Source organism: Ambystoma mexicanum, chromosome 9 (assembly GCF_040938575.1).
Source record: "Ambystoma mexicanum isolate Mex_15411 chromosome 9, UKY_AmexF1_1, whole genome shotgun sequence".
Classification (NCBI taxonomy): Eukaryota; Metazoa; Chordata; class Amphibia; order Caudata; family Ambystomatidae; genus Ambystoma; species Ambystoma mexicanum.
The window spans coordinates 1542107855-1542128791 of NC_090931.1; the positions used below are offsets into that span (position 1 = coordinate 1542107855).

The 20937-nt window shown below is 48.0% G+C and overlaps 1 protein-coding gene across 1 annotated transcript in view; it reads left to right on the forward strand.

Moving 5' to 3' along the window:
* The window catches only part of LOC138489482 (zinc finger protein 154-like), a 355232-nt gene that overhangs the window by 122942 nt on the left and 211353 nt on the right, over positions 1 to 20937 (forward strand). The window contains exon 5 of the mRNA XM_069617219.1: positions 7989 to 8111. Coding sequence (XP_069473320.1) covers positions 7989 to 8111 — 123 coding nt within the window. The remainder of the gene's footprint in view (positions 1 to 7988; positions 8112 to 20937) is intronic.

The window sequence follows — 20937 nt, forward strand, 5'->3', positions numbered from 1 at the left end:
AGGACGATGAGAGAGTGGCGCAAGAAGCCTGCTGGGGTCTATAGGACGATGAGAGAGTGGCGCAAGAAGCCTGCTGGGTTCTATAGGACGATGAGAGAGTGGCGCCAGATCCTGCTGGGGTCTATAGGACGATGAGAGAGTGGCGCAAGAACCCTGCTGGGATCTATAGGACGATGAGAGAGTGGCGCAAGAAGCCTGCTGGGGTCTATAGGACGATGAGAGAGTGGCGCAAGAACCCTGCTGGGATCTATAGGACGATGAGAGAGTGGCTCCAGAAGCCTGCTGGAATCTATAGGACGATGAGAGAGTGGCGCAAGAAGCCTGCTGGGGTCTATAGGACGATGAGAGAGTGGCGCAAGAAGCCTGCTGGGGTCTATAGGACGATGAGAGAGTGGCGCAAGAAGCCTGCTGGGGTCTATAGGACGATGAGAGAGTGGCGCAAGAAGCCTGCTGGGGTCTATAGGACGATGAGAGAGTGGCGCAAGAAGCCTGCTGGGGTCTATAGGACGATGAGAGAGTGGCTCCAGAAGCCTGCTGGGATCTATAGGACGATGAGAGAGTGGCTCCAGAAGCCTGCTGGGATCTATAGGACGATGAGAGAGTGGCTCCAGAAGCCTGCTGGGGTCTATAGGACGATGAGAGAGTGGCGCAAGGAGCCTGCTGGGGTCTATAGGACGATGAGAGAGTGGCGCAAGAAGCCTGCTGGGGTCTATAGGACGATGAGAGAGTGGCGACAGAAGCCTGCTGGGGTCTATAGGACGATGAGAGAGTGGCGACAGAAGCCTGCTGGGGTCTATAGGACGATGAGAGAGTGGCGCAAGAACCCTGCTGGGGTCTATAGGACGATGAGAGAGTGCTGCAAGAACCCTGCTGGGATCTATAGGACGATGAGAGAGTGGCGCAAGGACCCTGCTGGGATCTATAGGACGATGAGAGAGTGGCGCAAGGACCCTGCTGGGATCTATAGGACGATGAGAGAGTGGCGCAAGAAGCCTGCTGGGGTCTATAGGACGATGAGAGAGTGGTGCAAGAACCCTGCTGGGGTCTATAGGACGATGAGAGAGTGGCACCAGAAGCCTGCTGGGATCTATAGGACGATGAGAGAGTGGCTCCAGAAGCCTGCTGGGATCTATAGGACGATGAGAGAGTGGCTCCAGAAGCCTGCTGGGATCTATAGGACGATGAGAGAGTGGCTCCAGAAGCCTGCTGGGATCTATAGGACGATGAGAGAGTGGCGCAAGAAGCCTGCTGGGGTCTATTGGACGATGAGAAAGTGACACCAGAAGCCTGCTGGGGTCTATGGGACGATGAGAGAGTGGCGCCAGAAGCCTGCTGGGGTCTATAGGACGATGAGAGAGTGGTGCAAGAAGCCTGCTGGGGTCTATAGGACGATGAGAGAGTGGCGCCAGAAGCCTGCTGGGGTCTATAGGACGATGAGAGAGTGGCGCAAGAAGCCTGCTGTGGTCTATAGGACGATGAGAGAGTGGCGCAAGAAGCCTGCTGGGGTCTATAGGACGATGAGAAAGTGGCACCAGAAGCCTGCTGGGGTCTATAGGACGATGAGAGAGTGGCGCCAGAAGCCTGCTGGGGTCTATAGGACGATGAGAGAGTGGCGCCAGAAGCCTGCTGGGGTCTATAGGACGATGAGAGAGTGGCGCAAGAAGCCTGCTGGGGTCTATAGGACGATGAGAGAGTGGCGCCAGAAGCCTGCTGGGGTCTATAGGACGATGAGAGTGGTGCAAGAAGCCTGCTGGGGTCTATAGGACGATGAGAGAGTGGTGCAAGAACCCTGCTGGGATCTATAGGACGATGAGTGGCACAAGAATCCTGCTGGGGTCTATAGTACGATGAGAGAGTGGTGCAAGAACCCTGCTGGGATCTATAGGACGATGAGAGAGTGGCGCAAGAATCCTGCTGGGGTCTATAGGACGATGAGAGAGTGGTGCAAGAACCCTGCTGGGATCTATAGGACGATGAGAGAGTGGCGCAAGAAGCCTGCTGGGGTCTATAGGACGATGAGAGAGTGGCGCAAGAACCCTGCTGGGATCTATAGGACGATGAGAGAGTGGCTCCAGAAGCCTGCTGGGGTCTATAGGACAATGAGAGAGTGGCGCAAGAAGCCTGCTGGGGTCTATAGGACGATGAGAGAGTGGCGCAAGAAGCCTGCTGGGGTCTATAGGACGATGAGAGAGTGGCGCCAGAAGCCTGCTGGGGTCTATAGGACGATGAGAGAGTGGCGCAAGAACCCTGCTGGGGTCTATAGGACGATGAGAGTGCCGCAAGAACCCTGCTGGGATCTATAGGACGAGAGAGTGGCGCAAGAACCCTGCTGGGATCTATAGGACGACGAGAGAGTGGTGCAAGAAGCCTGCTGGGGTCTATAGGACGACGAGAGAGTGGCGCAAAAATCCTGCTGGGGTCTATACGACGACGAGAGAGTGGCGCAAGAAGCCTGCTGGGGTCTATAGGACGATGAGAGAGTGGCGCAAGAAGCCTGCTGGGGTTTATAGGACGATGAGAGAGTGGCGCAAGAACCCTGCTGGGGTCTATAGGACGATGAGAGAGTGGCGCAAGAAGCCTGCTGGGGTCTATAGGACGATGAGAGAGTGGCGCAAGAACCCTGCTGGGGTCTATAGGACGATGAGAGTGGCGCAAGAACCCTGCTGGTGTCTATAGGACGATGTGAAAGTGGCACCAGAAGCCTGCTGGGGTCTATAGGACGATGAGAGAGCGGCTCCAGAAGCCTGCTGGGGTCTATAGGACAATGAAAGAGCGGCTCCAGAAGCCTGCTGGGGTCTATAGGACGATGAGAGAGTGGCGCCAGAAGCCTGCGGGGTCTATAGGACGATGAGAGAGTGGCGCAAGAACCCTGCTGGGATCTATAGGACGATGAGAGAGTGGCTCCAGAAGCCTGCTGGCATCTATAGGACGATGAGACAGTGGCGCAAGAAGCCTGCTGGGGTCTATAGGACAATGAGAGAGTGGCGCAAGAACCCTGCTGGGGTCTATATGACACGAGAGAATGGCGCAAGAACCCTGCTGGGGTCTATAGGACGATGAGAGTGGTGCAAGAAGCCTGCTGGGGTCTATAGGACGATGAGATAATGGTGCAAGAAGCCTGCTGGGGTCTATAGGACGATGAGAGAGTGGTGCAAGAACCCTGCTGGGGTCTATAGGACGATGAGAGAGTGGTGCAAGAAGCCTGCTGGGATCTATAGGACGATGAGAGAGTGGCTCCAGAAGCCTGCTGGGGTCTATAGGACGATGAGAAAGTGGCACCAGAAGCCTGCTGGGGTCTATAGGACGATGAGAGAGTGGCACCAGAAGCCTGCTGGGGTCTATAGGACGATGAGAGAGTGGCGCCAGAAGCCTGCTGGGGTCTATAGGACGATGAGAGAGTGGTGTAAGAAGCCTGCTGGGGTCTATAGGACGATGAGAGAGTGGCGCAAGAAGCCTGCTGGGGTCTATAGGACGATGAGAGAGTGGCGCAAGAAGCCTGCTGGGATCTATAGGATGAGAGAGTGGCGCAAGAAGCCTGCTGGGATCTATAGGACGATGAGAGAGTGGCGCAAGAATCCTGCTGGGGTCTATAGGACGATGAGAGAGTGGTGCAAGAACCCTGCTGGGGTCTATAGGATGATGAGTGGCTCCAGAAGCCTGCTGGGGTCTATAGGACGATGAGAGAGTGGTGCAAGAAGCCTGCTGGGATCTATAGGACGATGAGAGAGTGGCTCCAGATGCCTGCTGGGATCTATAGGACGATGAGAGAGTGGCGCAAGAAGCCTGCTTGGGTCTATAGGACGATGAGAGAGTGGCGCAAGAACCCTGCTGTGGTCTATAGGACGATGAGTGGCTCCAGAAGCCTGCTGGGGTCTATAGGACGATGAGAGAGTGGCGCAAGAAGCCTGCTGGGGTCTATAGGACGATGAGAGAGTGGTGCAATAAGCCTGCTGGGATCTATAGGACGATGAGAGAGTGGCTCCAGATGCCTGCTGGGATCTATAGGACGATGAGAGAGTGGTGCAAGAAGCCTGCTGGGGTCTATAGGACGATGAGAGAGTGGCGCAAGAACCCTGCTGGGGTCTATAGGACGATGAGTGGCTCCAGAAGCCTGCTGGGGTCTATAGGATGAGTGTCGCCAGAAGCCTGCTGGGGTCTATAGGACGATGAGTGGCGCCAGAAGCCTGCTGGGTTCTATACGACGATGAGAGAGTGGCGCAAGAAGCCTGTGGTATCTATAGGATGAGTGGCGCAAGAAGCCCGCTGGAGTAAATAGGATTATTTCAGGGTGAGAGAATGTTGCAATTTCTTTGTTTCAAACTGTGAATTGGACCCTGCACTAAGAAACTAGGTTCATTTTAAATTAGTGCATTGTACCCGAATATTTACATCTCCATCTTGAGACGGCTACTCTTTAACATCACCCTTTTGTGGTTCCCCATAAGAAAATAGAGCGTCATACATGATAGACAAGGACACTTGCGTCGTGAGCATTCTGCCGTATCCGCCCAGTGACCCAAGTCAGTTGACGGTTAGTTTGCTTTGAGTGACTTGTCTGCTGCCATGATCAAGAAATGGTACTGGCGGATCGTGGTGAAATAAGGCTATTGGGACGGATGGCTGGATGAGAATTGAGAAAATGGAAGGTGAAGTAGTTGTCTTGTGCGATGTGTGTAAAACAGAAATTATTTTGAAGCAGTTTGTATTTTCTGTAAGCTATGTATTGGAGTATCGAGAGTAAAAGGAAGACACTAAAAGCTGAGTTAAATAGAGCGAATCTGGTGAAAAAAGCCAGATGGGAGAAAGGAGAGATGAAGGGAGCACAGACACACAACTGCCTGTGAAGATCTGGCTGCTTCCTGACACTTTAAAACACTTGATACAGTTTCGTAAGCACCTTTACACCTGCTCCACTGTTAGGAAAGATTCCCATTTATATGAAGTTTCCCCTCCAGTTGTGTACCCCCCCTCTCAACTTTTTCCTGCTGTTTAACACCATAGTCTGACTTTGCCAGAGGAGCACAGCCTTCTGCTGCACTCCACTGGGCTTTTCACTCTTTATTCTGGGGAAACTGACATGCCCTTCAGAAAGTCAGTACTGGGAGACTTTGTTTCCCGTAGTTCTTGTCAATGTTGCAACTTTTCTGCAACATGTACCTTACAGTACAGGGCACTTGGGCCTTATAGTCAATTTCAAGGGCCATTGACCCTCTCAAGGGGATTTTTGGGAGAAGTGCCTTGAACAGGGCTGGTGGCAGCTTATCGTTTCAGGTATTTCGAACCCTTTCTTTCCATGCAAACCGCGTTTACTGCGTTTGGCACAGAAAGGTGGCCTGGCTCCAAAATGCCCATGCCACGAGGTTCTTTTTCCTGTCCTTGCCATCTTGCTCCTTCATCTTCCATAGGCCCAGTCACTCGTGGTCAGTCCTTATTTGGGCATGCATTTTCCCGCAAAACGCCAAGCTTTCGCGGGTTTCTGCATGTCTTGTGTGTGCGCCCACAGGATGTGGGCTGAGCTGTCTAATTCCATTCCACATCCTGGGTGCCAGAGAGTCTGGTGTGCTTTAAATGCCTGGGACCACCGTGGTCCGTGATTGGTCCACGTCTGGTGTGCCTGTATTTGAGCAGATCTCCCTTCGGGTCCTCTTCGTTTAGGTCGCAAAGGAGATTTTGGATAAGGGAGGCTCCAAACACTCATACCAGGTCGATCTCTTGAGTTCTCACTGAACGAAGGATAGGATCCAAGTATCTTGAAATTAATAATTTTAATTAATTAATAAGTCGAGGAACCGCTGGTGACCCGCTGGAAGGTTTGGCACCCTGAGCCCGCTGTTGTCCCGCTGGACCCCTCTGCATCTGATCGAACTAGAAGGTCTGTAAAGACGCTTTGACAAATTGGAATAATGGGACTAACTATTCTCGGCACCTTCATCAATACTTGCAGGTAAGCCTTCTCGGAAGTGTCCCTGGAATGGGCCGACCAGCTTGCGCAGGACCTTTGCTCTGACACCACCGCCGTTTCGAGGAGCCCCTTGAAACTTGGGACATCGCAAGCTCTGTGTTCACAGCACTCTCGCACCGAATTCCGTACACTTGGCGTTCCCTAGTCTGGAGTAAAGAGAGGGAGGGCCTTAACCGGAGTACACACGGTTACTGTGTCGCCCAGCCATGGTGACGAACTTTGCAGGTGCGCTGCTGCTGTGCCCCTCTTGCCCCTGAAGCCTGCTACAGTGAAACTGGTCTGATCCACCCACCAAGAGCAGAGAAATCGCCACTGTCCCGTTTGGGGAATCAACACTGTAACTTCGTCGCTGAAAGCCGCAGAATTGCCGCGTTTGAACCTGCAACCGAATTGGGCTAGACGGCCGAAGTTTGGTCCGGAGTGCGCTGGGGTCGGTGAGTACAAGCAACCCTTACCGGTGGCCCCTAGCGCATCCAACCTTTTTTATGCACAAGTGTCCCCTGAGGGCCTCTCTCCTTTTTCCAGATAGCCTGAGCCATCAAACTATTCCCAACTCTTGAAACTTGCCCTGCCCTGTTGGGGAGACCCTCCTCGAATAGTGGGAATTTATTCTGCATCCTCACCTGCCTTCCTGAGCTGCTACGGACCCTACAAGAGACCCCGTTTTCGCCCATCTGCACTACCGCGTACGCCAGCATTGCAAGTACATTTAAGCAATAGGCTCCTCTCATCGTAGGGATTGAAATGCCTTTCAGTTAGGATTGTGATTACTGGAAGAATTGCCTAAAGGCTCTTTGCACTACCTGCTTCCTTCCCTTTTTAGGTTGTGGACCCATTTCGTGCCTTTAACCCTTTAGTCTTGTATATATGTATTTAGATAGGATTGTGTTGGCTTATTAGTATTACTGAGATTATTATTGTGTTGATGTTCAAAGGCTTTTAATAAATGTATTTGTATTTTTAATATATATAAATACACCTAACTGGGAGTGATTTGTAAGTGTCCTTTACTCTGTGTGCTCATTGAGGTCTTTCAGTCACCCTTGCCTTTCCTGAGACTTAGTCTTGACTGCTGCCAATGCTACCTTGATTGGTTTGGCTTGTCCAGAATGTTACCCTGTTCCAAGAAACTAGGCTGGCCTTCTGAACCCCTGCCCACCAGGTCAGAGTTCAGAAATCCATCTCAACAACACTTGATACAGTTTCGTAAGCACCTTTACGCCTGCTCCACTGACCTTAGGCGCAGTCAGGATTGTATAACAAGTGGGGCCTGAAGCTAATGCAGTTGGGCCGACCACAGTGACATTAACGTCTGTTAATGCCTACACAGCGCTTCTGAGTGGACATTTACAGATTTTGGGTGGGCGTTGTCCGCTCAGGCCCTAACCTATTAACGGCTCTGACACAACTGTTTAAATAAATGGTTTATAGTTTTCCTCCTTTTCTTTTTTTGCTTTTGTCATGTTATTTTCTTTCAGCCTAGGCTACCTTTTTGTTTATTTTGGTGTTTTGTTTTTACTGTTTTTTCATTTAGCTCACATTTTATTTTTCCTGACTTTTCAGCACTGCCACCCATCTTTTCTGGTGCTGTGAAGCGACTGCATTCGTAGTTGTGCATCTTATAAAGCACTAATTAATACAAATTTGCGTCAGATATAAGCTTTATTGCAAGTTTAAAAGTGAAATAAATCTAATGGAAAGAAAATTGTAGAAAGACAAAGATGGGGAGGTGGTAGAAACTCAGAGACAGAATGAAAGCAGTGAATGCAGTGAAAAAATAGAGGGAGGGAAACAGGAGAAACCGGGGAGACAGTGACCTGGTTGGGAGGGGGGTTAGGGACTGATCTCTTAGGATGCCAAAACCAATTTCTAAGCAATTTAAGCACATACACATATTGAGTGTAAACAACAGTTTCTCTAACACCAGAGGAGATTAGGGGAGGGATGGGATACTACCTGGTTTTGAAATTGGAATTTGATTACTGTCCAGAATGTGGAAATAATCAATATTTACTTTATACGACAGGCAACACGCTTACCGATCCTGATGATTCCTTTGTTATAAAGGGAGAGGAAAACCCACAGCTGATCCACCCCCTGGCCACAGAAAGAAGAGGGCAGATGAATGACTGTCTGCGCTCGGGAGAAGGTACGGTAATATTTGCTACTCAAATTCAAACTGCTATCCATTCTGTCCAAATTATTATAGCAGTACTCTGCTCAGATTAAGTCTACTCTATTTTCCTAGTGACTCAATAAAATATCTATTCTGAGTCTCTACGCCTCTGAATGAACAACTATAAGTATGGAGTCAATGATTACGACTGCCAGATGTTCTGCCTCTGGACTGTATTCCTTTTAAGGTTACTTGCTCTTGCACCATTTTCCATTGCCGAATTAACTACGCTGTTTATTTCCTCATTAGACCATCGACCTAACCAGAGTCCTGGAATTGTGTAGTGGTTAGTTCAGTGTTGAAAAATACCCCACCACTGGACCCTTACCAGTTTAACAACTTTAAACCTGTCTCCTAACTCTGCTTTTAGCAAAGCAACATTTTCAGGCATTTTTTGAATATCACAATCTTTTAGACATGTCGCAGCTTTTTAAACCCGATCATCATATTGAAATTATCACAATCACTATTTTTGACCAGCCAGGAGATGATGGGGAGCCAAAGCTTGTCACATAAGCAGCAGTCTTTCCAGCTGACTACACTACAATCACTTCACAATCAGCCTCTATTGTGCAAACAGATGCTTCCAATACAGGAAAAGGGGCAGTCTTGAGTCGGCTGGATGAGCAAGGCAAGGAATACCCTATTTGATTGATCATTAGTAGGAAACTGAAGGACCGTGAGACGAGGTGGGCAACCATAGTATGAGAATGTTTTACCATTGTGTAGTCATTGAAGAAGCTTAGGCCGTACTTGTATGGTTCTAATTTCCTTATTCAAACAGACCACCAACCCTTGAGATGGTTGATGCAAATGAAGGGGGGGCATCCTAAACTGCTCAGGTGGTATATCAGCTGCCAAGGGTTTGATTTTACCATTGAGAAGAATGCTGATGAGTGGAGCCTGACCCAGGAAGTATGAACGACTGAAACAAGAAATTCATCCATGAATGGATTAAATCCTGCTGTTCCCAATTCTGGGGGGAGGCGTGAGTGTTAGGGAGAATGTTCAGTTTCTGTGCTAATTCCCTTTAACCTGAGAGACCCCCAGCACTTTTGCTGGACTCTGGACTTTTTTTATTTTAATCTCCTCAGTGAGTGGAACCTTTTACCACCCACTCATTCTTTTTCTCTGACTGGGATTTTTTTTTCTTCTGTTTTTATTGCGTGTGATAAACTCCATATGTGTAATACAGGCATCTGCCTTTTGCTTGGTGACACCGAGCACCCCCTGTGCAGTGTCACTGAGGAGTCCCTTGGACTTCTCCTTATGTTTAAATACATTCTCTTGTGAGAATTACAATAACTTTTATCTTACTTACCTTTTCTTTTGTGGGTCGGGGCACACCACCTTATGTGGGGTGCTGGAGGGTTACATTGTAACTCCTCCTCCCTCTCCTCGTGTAACTTTTTGTTGCACTGACTAAACTTAAGTGGGTGGTGACCCTGTTTCTTTTTACTACCTTTTGTGCAGGTTACTAGCAGGCTGGTTTCTCAGCTGCAATACAGCACCCATGGGTGACCATTTTCTCCAAATGGCTCTTATCTTATTTGTTGGTTCCTTCTGGGCTTTTCTTCTATCATTTAGAGTAGATTTGGCTCCTTTTTGAGTTTTGCCTTTGGCAGGTGTCAGCCCTGAAGCCCGCCCAGGCTCCAGTGTGTCTGAGAAGGCAAGAAGTGAGGGAGGAGCCAGAAACTTCACTGTCCTTTGTAGGTCTACCTGGCTGAAACCAGCCAATCCCCCCAACGCCCCCCGACCTCAGGTTATTGATGGATCCATGGGAGTGAATGAATGGTTTCCAGCATACAAGGCAAGGATTTTGTGTCCACAGGCAGAGTTGACCACTGGCACAAGGAATCCTAAGCAGAAGACGAGCCGAGACGCCAGTAGCACTATCCAGAACCGCAGGAGCACCGATGCAGCCCTGCAGCTCTGCTGACCCCATTTTCAAATCGACACGAAAGATCCGTCAAGGACGACTTCCTCCCTTAGGCTGGTGGGACCAACTAGTCTCAAGGCCTTCTTCATTCTGGGCCATCCCCTGATGTCCTATGACTTTCCTGGGCTGCAGAACACTAATACCCGGGGTACCTGGACCATTATCGAGTGCATCGTCTTCTGAAGATCGAACCCGCCTGATACTTAGCAGGAGTCCGTGTGGACCTGCAGAGGGCGGAATCTGTCACCTAAAATCCCCTTACCAGAGTTCAGGACCGAGTAAGCGAAGAGAATCCAATCGCCGATATTAGTTTCTTCTTTGTGCTGAGAAAAAGGCAACAAAACACAAGGAGCCACTGAAATGAGCTGAATCCATTGCTGCTGACGCATTCTCCCGAGTGCTGCCACAGAAGCATGCAAAAGGTCCCCCCTTTCATCACCTCGACCAAGGAGCAGGAATCTGGGTCTGCAACGTTGCACCTAGAAGGAAGCCAACTACAATCTTTGTCATTTTCAAGCTACTGTGGGGCCTAGGTTGTAATTACCTTGGTCATTTTCGGTGCATCCTTGCTTGGGAATTTCTGCCTTCTTCACTTGAGAGTTGATCTCAACGCCACTGTGCAGGCCTTAAGACTGTGTGTTCCCATGAAGGCTCCACTTTAGCTGTTTTCTCTTAATGAACCACTGACTGGTTAGCTATCTTTTCCTCTGAGGATTGTCATTGGAACTGGTACTGTCCATTTGACTTTGGCTCTGCTGGTTTCCCAAAGGTCCATCTTTTTGATCCTACTGGCTTTGACAATGCAGTGTTCTGTCTATCCTTAAACTTTCACTCCAAACTCAATTTTGCAAAGGTGATCCACGTAAATGCTGTTACTCACCTTAACTCTTAATTGACGTCGCTCTGTGTGCTGGATTGGTAAAGCATAGACAAAGTTACTCACCTGCATTATTGTTGTTTTTATAATTGGATTCCATTTCTAATTCAATGTTATTGTTAGTTGCTGCATTTTAGATTTGCATTTGTGCCTTGTGCATCTATAAATATGTTTTAATATAACTTTAAGTGTTTACTTGGATAGCTGTGTGAACTGATGCCATTGTACTGCTCTACAGCTGACATGACTCCCATCTAAGATGAGCCTGGCTGCTCAGCCACTCTACCGACTTGTTTAGTACAGGCCTATATTAAGAGACGGGTCCCTAATGCCAAGAGATGTCTTATGAAGGCCCACATCGGTTGGACTTTAGAAAAACGTCCCTAACGCGCAATCGTTCACTTGTTACTGGCAATTAGTAAAAACATGGTTTAATAAGGGAAGAATTGGGTGCCTCCTAGAGGCAGCAGTCTAATTTGCCCCTTGAACATAAGTTATTCTGTGGAGGCAATTGGGGGGGAGAGGAGCACATGCCCATGCTCTCTCAGGCAAGTTCATGAGGAATTTCTTAAGGGGTTGACGGAACCAATAGTGGCACGTTTTCTCAGCGGTTAACTGCGAAGATCACTCAAGTATTCATTGAAATGGAAGCGAAAGGTTGTGAACGCAGATCAAGTATAAAACATTAATTGGAAATGAAAGTAAACCATTAGATTTCGGACATACTAAGAAGCTAAAACCAACCTGTCCTTAACTGTACAAAATGTAGGAAGAGACGCAATCTTACACAGAATTGGATTATTATGTTACTGACAATAACGAAAAATTAATGTAGGACATTTTGGAAAATGGATCATCAGATTGTGTTAATATATTTGTAGAGTAAATCCAATACTCGTAACAGTCCTGAGTGAGATACATAGACTCGAAGAAAGAAAGTTGTAATTCCGATTCCAAGAAATGCATGATCCAGGGTTTCCCCTCTTTAGTTGATAATGTGATGGACACAATGCGATTTGCTCAGATTGAAAGATCATTCATGTCACTGAAATGAATGTGTTGACACAGAGGTTAGAAATGTATCATTAGCTAAAAACAGGATCAAACGGGTAGTGTGTGCTTCGAACATGAAATGTCTTAAAATCTAGAGTAGAAGAATGGATATGTAAATCCTTTCCCTGAATTCTTTGGTCCTGCACAATATCTTGAGATTACTCTGTCGAATGAAAACAAGACTCTTTACGCTGAAATATATACTTCTGTTAATAGATATCACCTTGTTATTTATTTATTTGCATTTTTAAAGCGCTCACACAGCCCGCGGACATCGAGGCGCTGTTACAGTAATCGTTTTTTTTAGTTGCGTAAATGTTTCTTTGGCTTAGTAGCGTATTTATAACGTGCTTAAATACCCAGAGGTTTCTAAGCGTGGACCTGGGGATTGAACCTGTGTTGTTGCATATCGTCTTGGCTTCAAGGCAAGCACGTTGCCGCTGAGCTATCCTCCTGGGACATTGTTATGCGCAATGTCTTATTTATGTCTATTAGTCAGTGTCTTTTCGCAGTTCCGTCTCAAAGGCTCACACCTGAGTGATGATCACAAAAGTACAAACTACAAATATTTTAGTGCACTGACATTTCAACCAGGACCTCATTCCAAGTTCAGCGGTGTGGCCAAAAACTATGGTAATGCAGTGGCAACAGAGTTAACTACTGCATTACTGCACCACTGAACTATCGGTTTGGCGATAAGGCGAAGGAAATGCCTCCAGCAAAATGCTGATGGTAATTCCTTCCCCTTACTGCCAAAAACTGCCAAATCGCCAGTATTACCGCTGGTGCTAATTCTGCATGGAGTCCTACACATTCCAAAAATTGGGCTTTCTGCTGACTTGATGCCATGTGGAAATGTGCAAGTGCTTACAGAAGTGAGATAGGAATCACACCACTTCAGCCCGAGGCAAGTCTGCTCTACGAAGACACCTCCCTCAAGATGCTTCATTCTTCTGGTTACAAAGAAATGGAACGAATTGCCAGCTACAATTAGAAACCAAGTGACCATTTAAAGTTACTACATACATTGAAAACTTTGATTTCAAGAGGTTCAGAAATGACTAGTTATGCAGTGAACACTAGCAACAGCTTCCTTGTGCCTACAGTGCTGTGATCCCTTCATGGTACGCCTACAATGTATGGAAATAATCACATAATAAAACAATGCAGTAGAAGTCCTCCCACGGACAGCACTTGAAACGCTTGTGTATAGGCGCGTTATAAATATGATATCATATATCACTTCGGCAATAATGATACAAGAATGCATATTACCGTTAACTGACTTGAGCTTTAACTTAATTGAGAAATCCTCTAGAACGCTTGGTGGTAGCCAGCTGTTTCAAGCAGTAACTTTTTGTTGGTGACGGCATCATCGTAAGGACTACGGTTCCTGGTCACATGGGTCCTCTATGCAGAAGTCCCCACAACTACTCTTCCTCTGTTTCCCAAGCATCGGTGTGGCAATAGAAGGCAAGAAAAAATATTGTAAAAGAGCCACCAAATCTTAATTGGTTTCTGCACTAGGTTTTAGAAAAGCTTTTCCATTTTTGCAATAATCTTTTGAATACTTTGAATTCGGGGGTTGAAACTGTAACCTTGTACCATTCAAATATTCGATAGACACTGAATTTAAGCGAGGGTCAAATGATGCCGAGTACTATTTGTTAAGAGATTCCAAGGGAATTTGTAAATTATTACATAGCGATGACTGGAGGCAGTCCATGAGTTGGTCTAATCCAATAGCAGAGGAGGAGTGGATAAGGTACTTTCAAAATGTGTGTGCTCGGATTAAGAATGGCAAAAGCTGGGGAAGACCATTGCATTCGATGTGGGCAAGTAATTTTTCATGTTCAGATTTTGAGCAGGGGATGTGGCTAAGTGGCAATCAAGACGGCAGCTTAAGCGAGAAGCTCCCGCACAGAGATATTCCTACAAATATGGACATACATATTTATTCTCCTGAAAAAATAACTGTAGAACACTAGGACAATAGCTTGCTTACTTTCATATGAATTTGGCTCTGAATTATGAATCCTGCTTGCATGTCGCCCCGCTGAAGCTCTGCTCATCACCTGAGCTGAAATCGGACACCGGCAATGGCGGACCAGTGCTTCTTCTGATGGATATATCTGAAGTGAGCTGCCGTCCCATGAGCATAATTGCCTGATACAGCCTTGCAATACCGGTAAGAGTGTCTCTTTTTCTTCCACGCTTGAGAAGATAATTATCAATAGCTGACGAGAGATCTCTGCACTCGTTCACTGGGAGATACTGTACCGCATGAAATAAAGAATGAGAGCGCAGCGACAAACGTATCTGTTTAATTTTACCCAGAAAACACGCCGATGCTCCCCTTCTTTCTCTCTCCGCCTCCTCACATTGGTCGACGTGACGCACCACATTATATCGTGACTTCAGATTGTGAACCGAGGCCTACTCGGTGCTGATACCCGGTGCTCAAACTAAATATTGCGTGTATCTTATCAGCTATTAAAATATTCTTACTGGAAGGCCACCAGTGAGGCGCGCAGGCGATGGCAGTCTGAGTGCTGAGCTCCTGCTTCACCGGGCCATTAAGGGATCTGAGCCCCCCCCTAACTGACCCCAACCAAAAAGAAAGGGGTGAACTGCCTAGGTGGGGTGACACCCGCAGGTCACCTCAGTGAAAAATCAGAGCTTGGGGTCCCCCGCAAAGAGTAGAACGGGACGTGGCGAGAAACGTGGAGGGGAGGAGCCTCCAATCGAAGCCGGGTGCACGCAGCCCAAACAAGGGCCAGGTTAAGGAGGTAGCGGGAGTGAGGGGCTTCATATCCTCTCCCGCTGGAGGACTGATCTGTGCTGGGCACCCCACCCCCCCCCCCTGAACGCTCCGGAGGAGGGAGAAGACGCAGAAGCTGGGAAGCCGTGTCCCGGTGAGGGACAGCCCAGAAGAGGAAACTCTGAGGAGCGCTGTTGGCTGCCAGAGGTTGGTGATGGACCCCTCCCTCTGCGGCCTGGCCCCCTACCCCCTGCCACTGATCTCCTGCCCACGGATTGGCTGGGGAGCGTGGAGTGGTGTGGTTGGGGCCTGCGGGGGTCGTGAGCTCACGTCTGCTGGTGATGGCACGTCCAGCCCCCTTCGAGGGATGTACACGTTGGAAGAGGGGCCCGCGAGGGGAGACATATAATAGAAGACAGAGCGTTACTGCACAGTGATCCACAGCGCTTTATGCACTTCCAAGAGCAGACTACAAAGGAGCCATAGTGAGGGATACCTCCCAGAAGGAGGAGTACCTCCATAACGTGTTTAGCAATACGCTTCACTGGGACAAGTTGAAGATATAGGAAGCATCTGGTCCATGGCCAAGGCATATTTGGACTCGTGGAGGGAAGTGACCGCATGTTTGGCTGTGATTGATTGAAGGACAGCCAGAAACACACCTAGCTTTTTCTGCACAACAAGGAAGCAGTATACTATTCTCTTCACCAAAGGCGCCCCAATTGAAGGTGCCACACTGACTGACTGAAGGAATACCAGTGACTAAGGGTTTGTGGGCCCCCTTGACCAACCAAAGAAACAGGGTCATCCTGCTTTGGTCACGCAAAGGCTAATCTATCCTTTTCAAATCTGCAAGGAGAGGTCAAGACTGTGGAGAGGAGCCAGTCAGGGTTTGACAGCAGATGCCAGAGGGAGGGGAGGGCCCTCTTCGTAGGGGTGTGTTCCCGCCTCCCCTGCGGTATTGGAAGGTCGGGGACACTGCAGGAGCCACTCCATTCGCTGCAGTCAAACGCAGGTTAAGACCACCGGCATCAGGGGACGGGGAAACTCCAAGATCAGTGGTTATCTTAGCTGACACCCGCTCCCCGAACAGCGTGGAGTGAAGAGGGGGAGCGCCATAGTCCAGGGGACAGTCCCCACTTAGAGCTACCAATAAGCTGACCATTCTCAGGGGGAGTCCAATGGATGAGGGACCTAATAACCGTTCTCAAAGAACAGTGGCCCTGAATACTCCCCCCGGAAACAAATTGCGGCGCAGGGCCGTCCTCGGGGTGACCCGAAACTCACAAAATGGAGAGCGATGACCACTGGCATTGGCAGCATTGAAGGAGGAAGACAGCCTGGAGTAACAGGGAGGACCCTGAGTGGATGGACATAGGGATCCTGAAGACAAAAGGAGAAAGAGTGACCTTTGAACATAAACACAGTGGGCCATCAGGCCCGCACCTGCACTCTCCTAGTGGTGAGAAGATACTCTGCAGATATTGAGGCAATCTGAAGAAGTCTCCCACCATCACAGAGGAGAGGGCCCCTCCCAGACCAAGGAGAGGGGGGTGGGGGTTGGACATATCCCGAACTGAAGGTATTCTATAGGTGTATGACGAGAGGTGAGCATTGACCACTGGCGCCCACTTACCATATGTGGGGACATCCCCTAGAGGACCCGTTGGGGATATCTGGAAGAGGCACATGGAGGCAATGCTGAAGTTTTCTGCCTATAAGTATCCATCAAGTGGTCTCGGAGTTCGAGACATGATATGACCCAATATGGCCACCGCACCAGAGGAATTCACAGCAACTAAGGATGTTGCTGCAGAAATGGAGGAAATAAGAAACATGAGGGTTGACATTGGGAGCAGGGTGGACAGAATCACTCAACGAATAGACAAAATGGAGGAGAGACTTGAAGAAGTCAAGCACAATCAATCCTCTCTCAACACCCTAGAGACACAAATGGACATGCAGTTTACCGAAATGGAGAGACTCGAGGAAGAGGTCAGGATGAAGATGGATGATCTGGAAAATCTCGAGAGGTGGAATAACCTGACTTTTTGGTATTCCGGATCGAGAGGGGGATACGGAACTCGACCTGAGGAGAGCGTTACATGAGGTTACAAAACTGGTCTTTGAGGATGACCCCATTGACATTGGGTGGGGCTCCGGTAGGCCTGAGTGTGATGCTGGAAATGCATTGGAGGGACAGGGCCTCCCTGTCCTTGTCCTGTAGTCCTTTTTCATTTGTGTTCTGTATAGTTGTCTGCCAGGAGTCTATGTGGGACTCCTGGCAGAGCAGCACTTCCTGTTTTTGGTTTGGTGTACAGACCCATGGGATACCCTTAAGGCACCCATTGGTGGGGGTACAACCCTGTGCCCCTAGTGTATGAGCAGGATATGGGCTGGTGGCAGCTCCATGCTGTATTTGACAGGTGCTCTGAGTATCCTCCATTTTGGGATACCCAGGCCCTGCCAATGGAATCAGTTGATTCCTGATAGGAAACAAAATGGCCCCTGTGGCCTCTTGCTTTCTATTGCCTGTTACCTTGTTTTCCCAAAGTCCTGGGAAACCCTGACTCGGTCCCTTCCTCCTGACTGCCTGTTGGGTGGAAGTTTCATATATGGTATTGTGCGGAAGTCCAGGCCAGACTGGCTGGAGCCTTCCCAGTGACTGTATGTTGTGGATACGCCTGTGGGTGGGACCTGGGTGAATGGAGTGTGTGACCAATATGCACTTCTTGTTGTGTATGTCTAGTTTCTGGTATGTGACACAAAGACTGAGACAGCCCTGCCCGAAACTGGCCTGAATGCAGTGTGTAGTGCTGAATGGCTGGGTACTTGTCCCAATACACATTCCTTGTTGTGACTGTCTGAGAGGGAGGAGAATGGCCTGAATGCACTGTATGCCTGATTGCTGACTGACTGCTGAATACCCTTCTGAGTGATTGGTTGCCTGAGTGCGACCCAGCAGAATGAATGAGAGATCAACTAGTATATCTGTGGGCCTCTCACTGCTAGAATTCGTTCAGAAGATTAAGTTGAAACTGACGCTTAATCTCGAAGCCGAGCCTGAAGAAGGTTGACTGCTGTCTCCCTTCGCCGAAAGCCATCGAGACTAATCCGAGAGGACCTGGTTAGGCGCCCTCTTCCTGCTCTCTGAGGGACCATCGAGCACCGCTAACATCCGCCGCAGAGCCCTGGAAGTCAGACCCTCGACAGGCTGCCGACCGGAGACGGGGACCGCCGAAGAGAACGAAGATGAGCACCGGACATTCCGTCCACCGTCGTCGACTAGGGTTCGCAAGTTTGCTATAACCGGAGAAGATCAGGCCGTCAACGTGCTATAACTGGAGAAGATCAGGCCATCAACGTGCCGAGAGTATCCGCCGGTGGGTTTCCCGCCACCCAAAAGCCACAGACGCCGGAGGACTCGACACCCTTGCTGGGCCACAGTTCTTTACAAACTCTTTGCGGTCCTGAACTATCGGAAGAAAAAGGAAGAGTCATAGGCTACCCCTAGTCTGACCATATAGAAAGTACCATCTCTCCCTGTCCCCTGTCCTATTGTCCGTTAGGTCGGATTACTCGATCATGTGTTACTATAAACAAGTCAGTACTATAATTGCAAACAATGCTTCAGCTGTCTTTATCCTCATCAATAACTTCTAGACTATGCATTTATTGCATCTTTTCCTTTTGTACGATGACATGCCCTGTGCCTTTATGAAACATATTGTTTGCCAACACATTAAGAGTTTCCATAATGTCTCTTCACTGTTGTCTATCAATCGAATTAATTTATAAATGCTTTGAATTGTACCCACATGACTGATTGCTACAACTTTTCTCAATAACAGCTTTTCCTTACAACAGTTTGTTGACCTTGCACTTGCCCTTTTGTGCAACGACATGACCTATGCCTTATGCAACATATTTCTTGTCAAAGAATTAAAAGTCCTTATTGTTATTTAATTAATTCGCACCTACACGATTCTATGCTGTAGCTGCCCATCCACCCCACACACCCCCCCCCTTTTTACCGACATCCATGGAAAACAAAATTGAACTTGTTTCCTTTATAATTGTCTTACACTGCACCGACACGATCCAATGCTGCAGCTACTCATCTCACCATTCTATTGATATCTATGCGTGAGAATCAACCACAATACCTGACATACCTTTAACTCAATAACACTTACTCCCCTGTTTGCGACTCTTTCCATCGCGCATGCCCCGCTGACTAGTATCATCCACCGCACATGCGCGCGACCAGCTTCCTTGCGGTCCGATTACGCGCATGCGCAGTTTATAGCACCTCCTAGCTCCCCCAGTCGGAGACAGCTCATTCTTCGTGCACCGCTCTCGTCTCACGACCAGAAGCGCTACTTTCATCTGATACTCAGCCTCAGTTGGTAAGTGCTTACAGCCCTAGCTTCACCAACCGTGCGTCCTGGCCCCTTTTTTACTCGGACATAGGCTCTAGTTTCCATCAACTAGCGCCATTTTTATTCATTCACCAGGGACGGCCTTACTACACCGCCCTTTATATGTTAGTCTTTACAACATCCCACTGCAGTGACTTAATCGTGCACTGTTTATTCATTTATCATTTTCTATTTCTATTTCATTTTGACCAATATGTGTTCGGTTGTGCACTTTAGGACACTTTTGGACACGGCATTCAACTGCCTCCGCTCTACAGCCTCGCATTTCCTCTTTTGACTAAGGTAACCCTTTAAATTATATGATATGTTCGCCATCCTGTAGATTTCTCTGCACTCAGATAACTTACCGTTATCCATTTTCCCTGTAGACTCTGGCTACAGCGTTCCGCCTAGCTCATTACGCAGGCCTTCTTCAAAAAATACCCATTCTGACCGTTCATGTTGCACAAGGTAGGCTCCGACCTCGCAGTTTTTGAGGCTCCTTTCCCCCCCCTTTTTTCTAAACACTATTTTAACCTTTCCTATCCTTTTGTAGATACCCACCCCCTTGAACCACGTCCTGATGAAAGTCCGGACCCTTCACTAAACTACACCACAACGCTCAAGTGAAGTCATATTTCCATCCCGGACTGGAAACATATTTATGTGTCGGCAACCAATACTACTATATGTTCAAAGTAGTAATGCAAACCTTTTTTTCACTTAATATGTTACTAACCTCCACCCATTCCAAACTGTGACGTTTAAAAACAATACTAATGTTGTGTTGAGGTTTTGGCTCAAGAAACCCTTAAATAGGTTTTGTGTTTAGACCCATTGTTTTTTTAAAAAATGTGTAAATAAATTGTTGTTTTTGCTGTAATCTCCTCAGCCTCTCTACTCTTTCGCCAGCATTTATACACTGGCTATCTGCTTCCTCTCAGCCTACCTTTCTATATGGTCAGACTAGGGGTAGCCTATGACTCTTCCTTTTTCTTCCTATACTATTAGCCTTTTTGAGTCAGGCCCCCCTTCAACAAAAAAGAAGGCTCTAAGCCCCCCCTGTTTCTACCGGTCCTGAACTATCGACATCGAGGTGCCCCGCACGCCTCTTCCTTGCAGGACGTCTTCGTTTCGTCGACGAGAACCGCTTGGACCGAAGCTGACGCCTCAACGTTGAGTTCACTTTGTTCGAGGGATCTCGATGATCCGTGGTTCCTGCTTTAAAAGGAGCCTCTCAAGAAGGATCCGTCAACGACCCATTGTCGAACTCTGCTATTCCAGGTACATTGGGGCGGAAGAAACATTTTTGAAGGGAATAAGACTAATTGAACAATTTATGGACTGGGCCTGTGATATATCTTTATTTTACAGGTTGCCCTGGTGGGGGGAGCGCTCCACACAGAACTGTCTAGTGGTAGGGGCCAGTATTCTGCCAATTGTTCTAACCAACTGCTTTACTCCCATGTCTATTGTTGGTTACCTTTATTAAGTGATTTGTGTGACATTTGACCAGAATACAGTTGATGCACTTTAATAAAATCTAATAATAATTGTGGTTTCACTTAGAACTGTATATATTTGCCATTGTAGATTTACTGAGCACAAAGTGAGTTATTGTCATTGTGTATATAACCTTGAACCTTAATTATATAAAGACTGTGTTTTAACTGATACACTGTGTGGACATTCCTTTGTGGGGGCTTGGGGACTACACTGTACTTAAGAACCAGCCTGCATCACCTCCT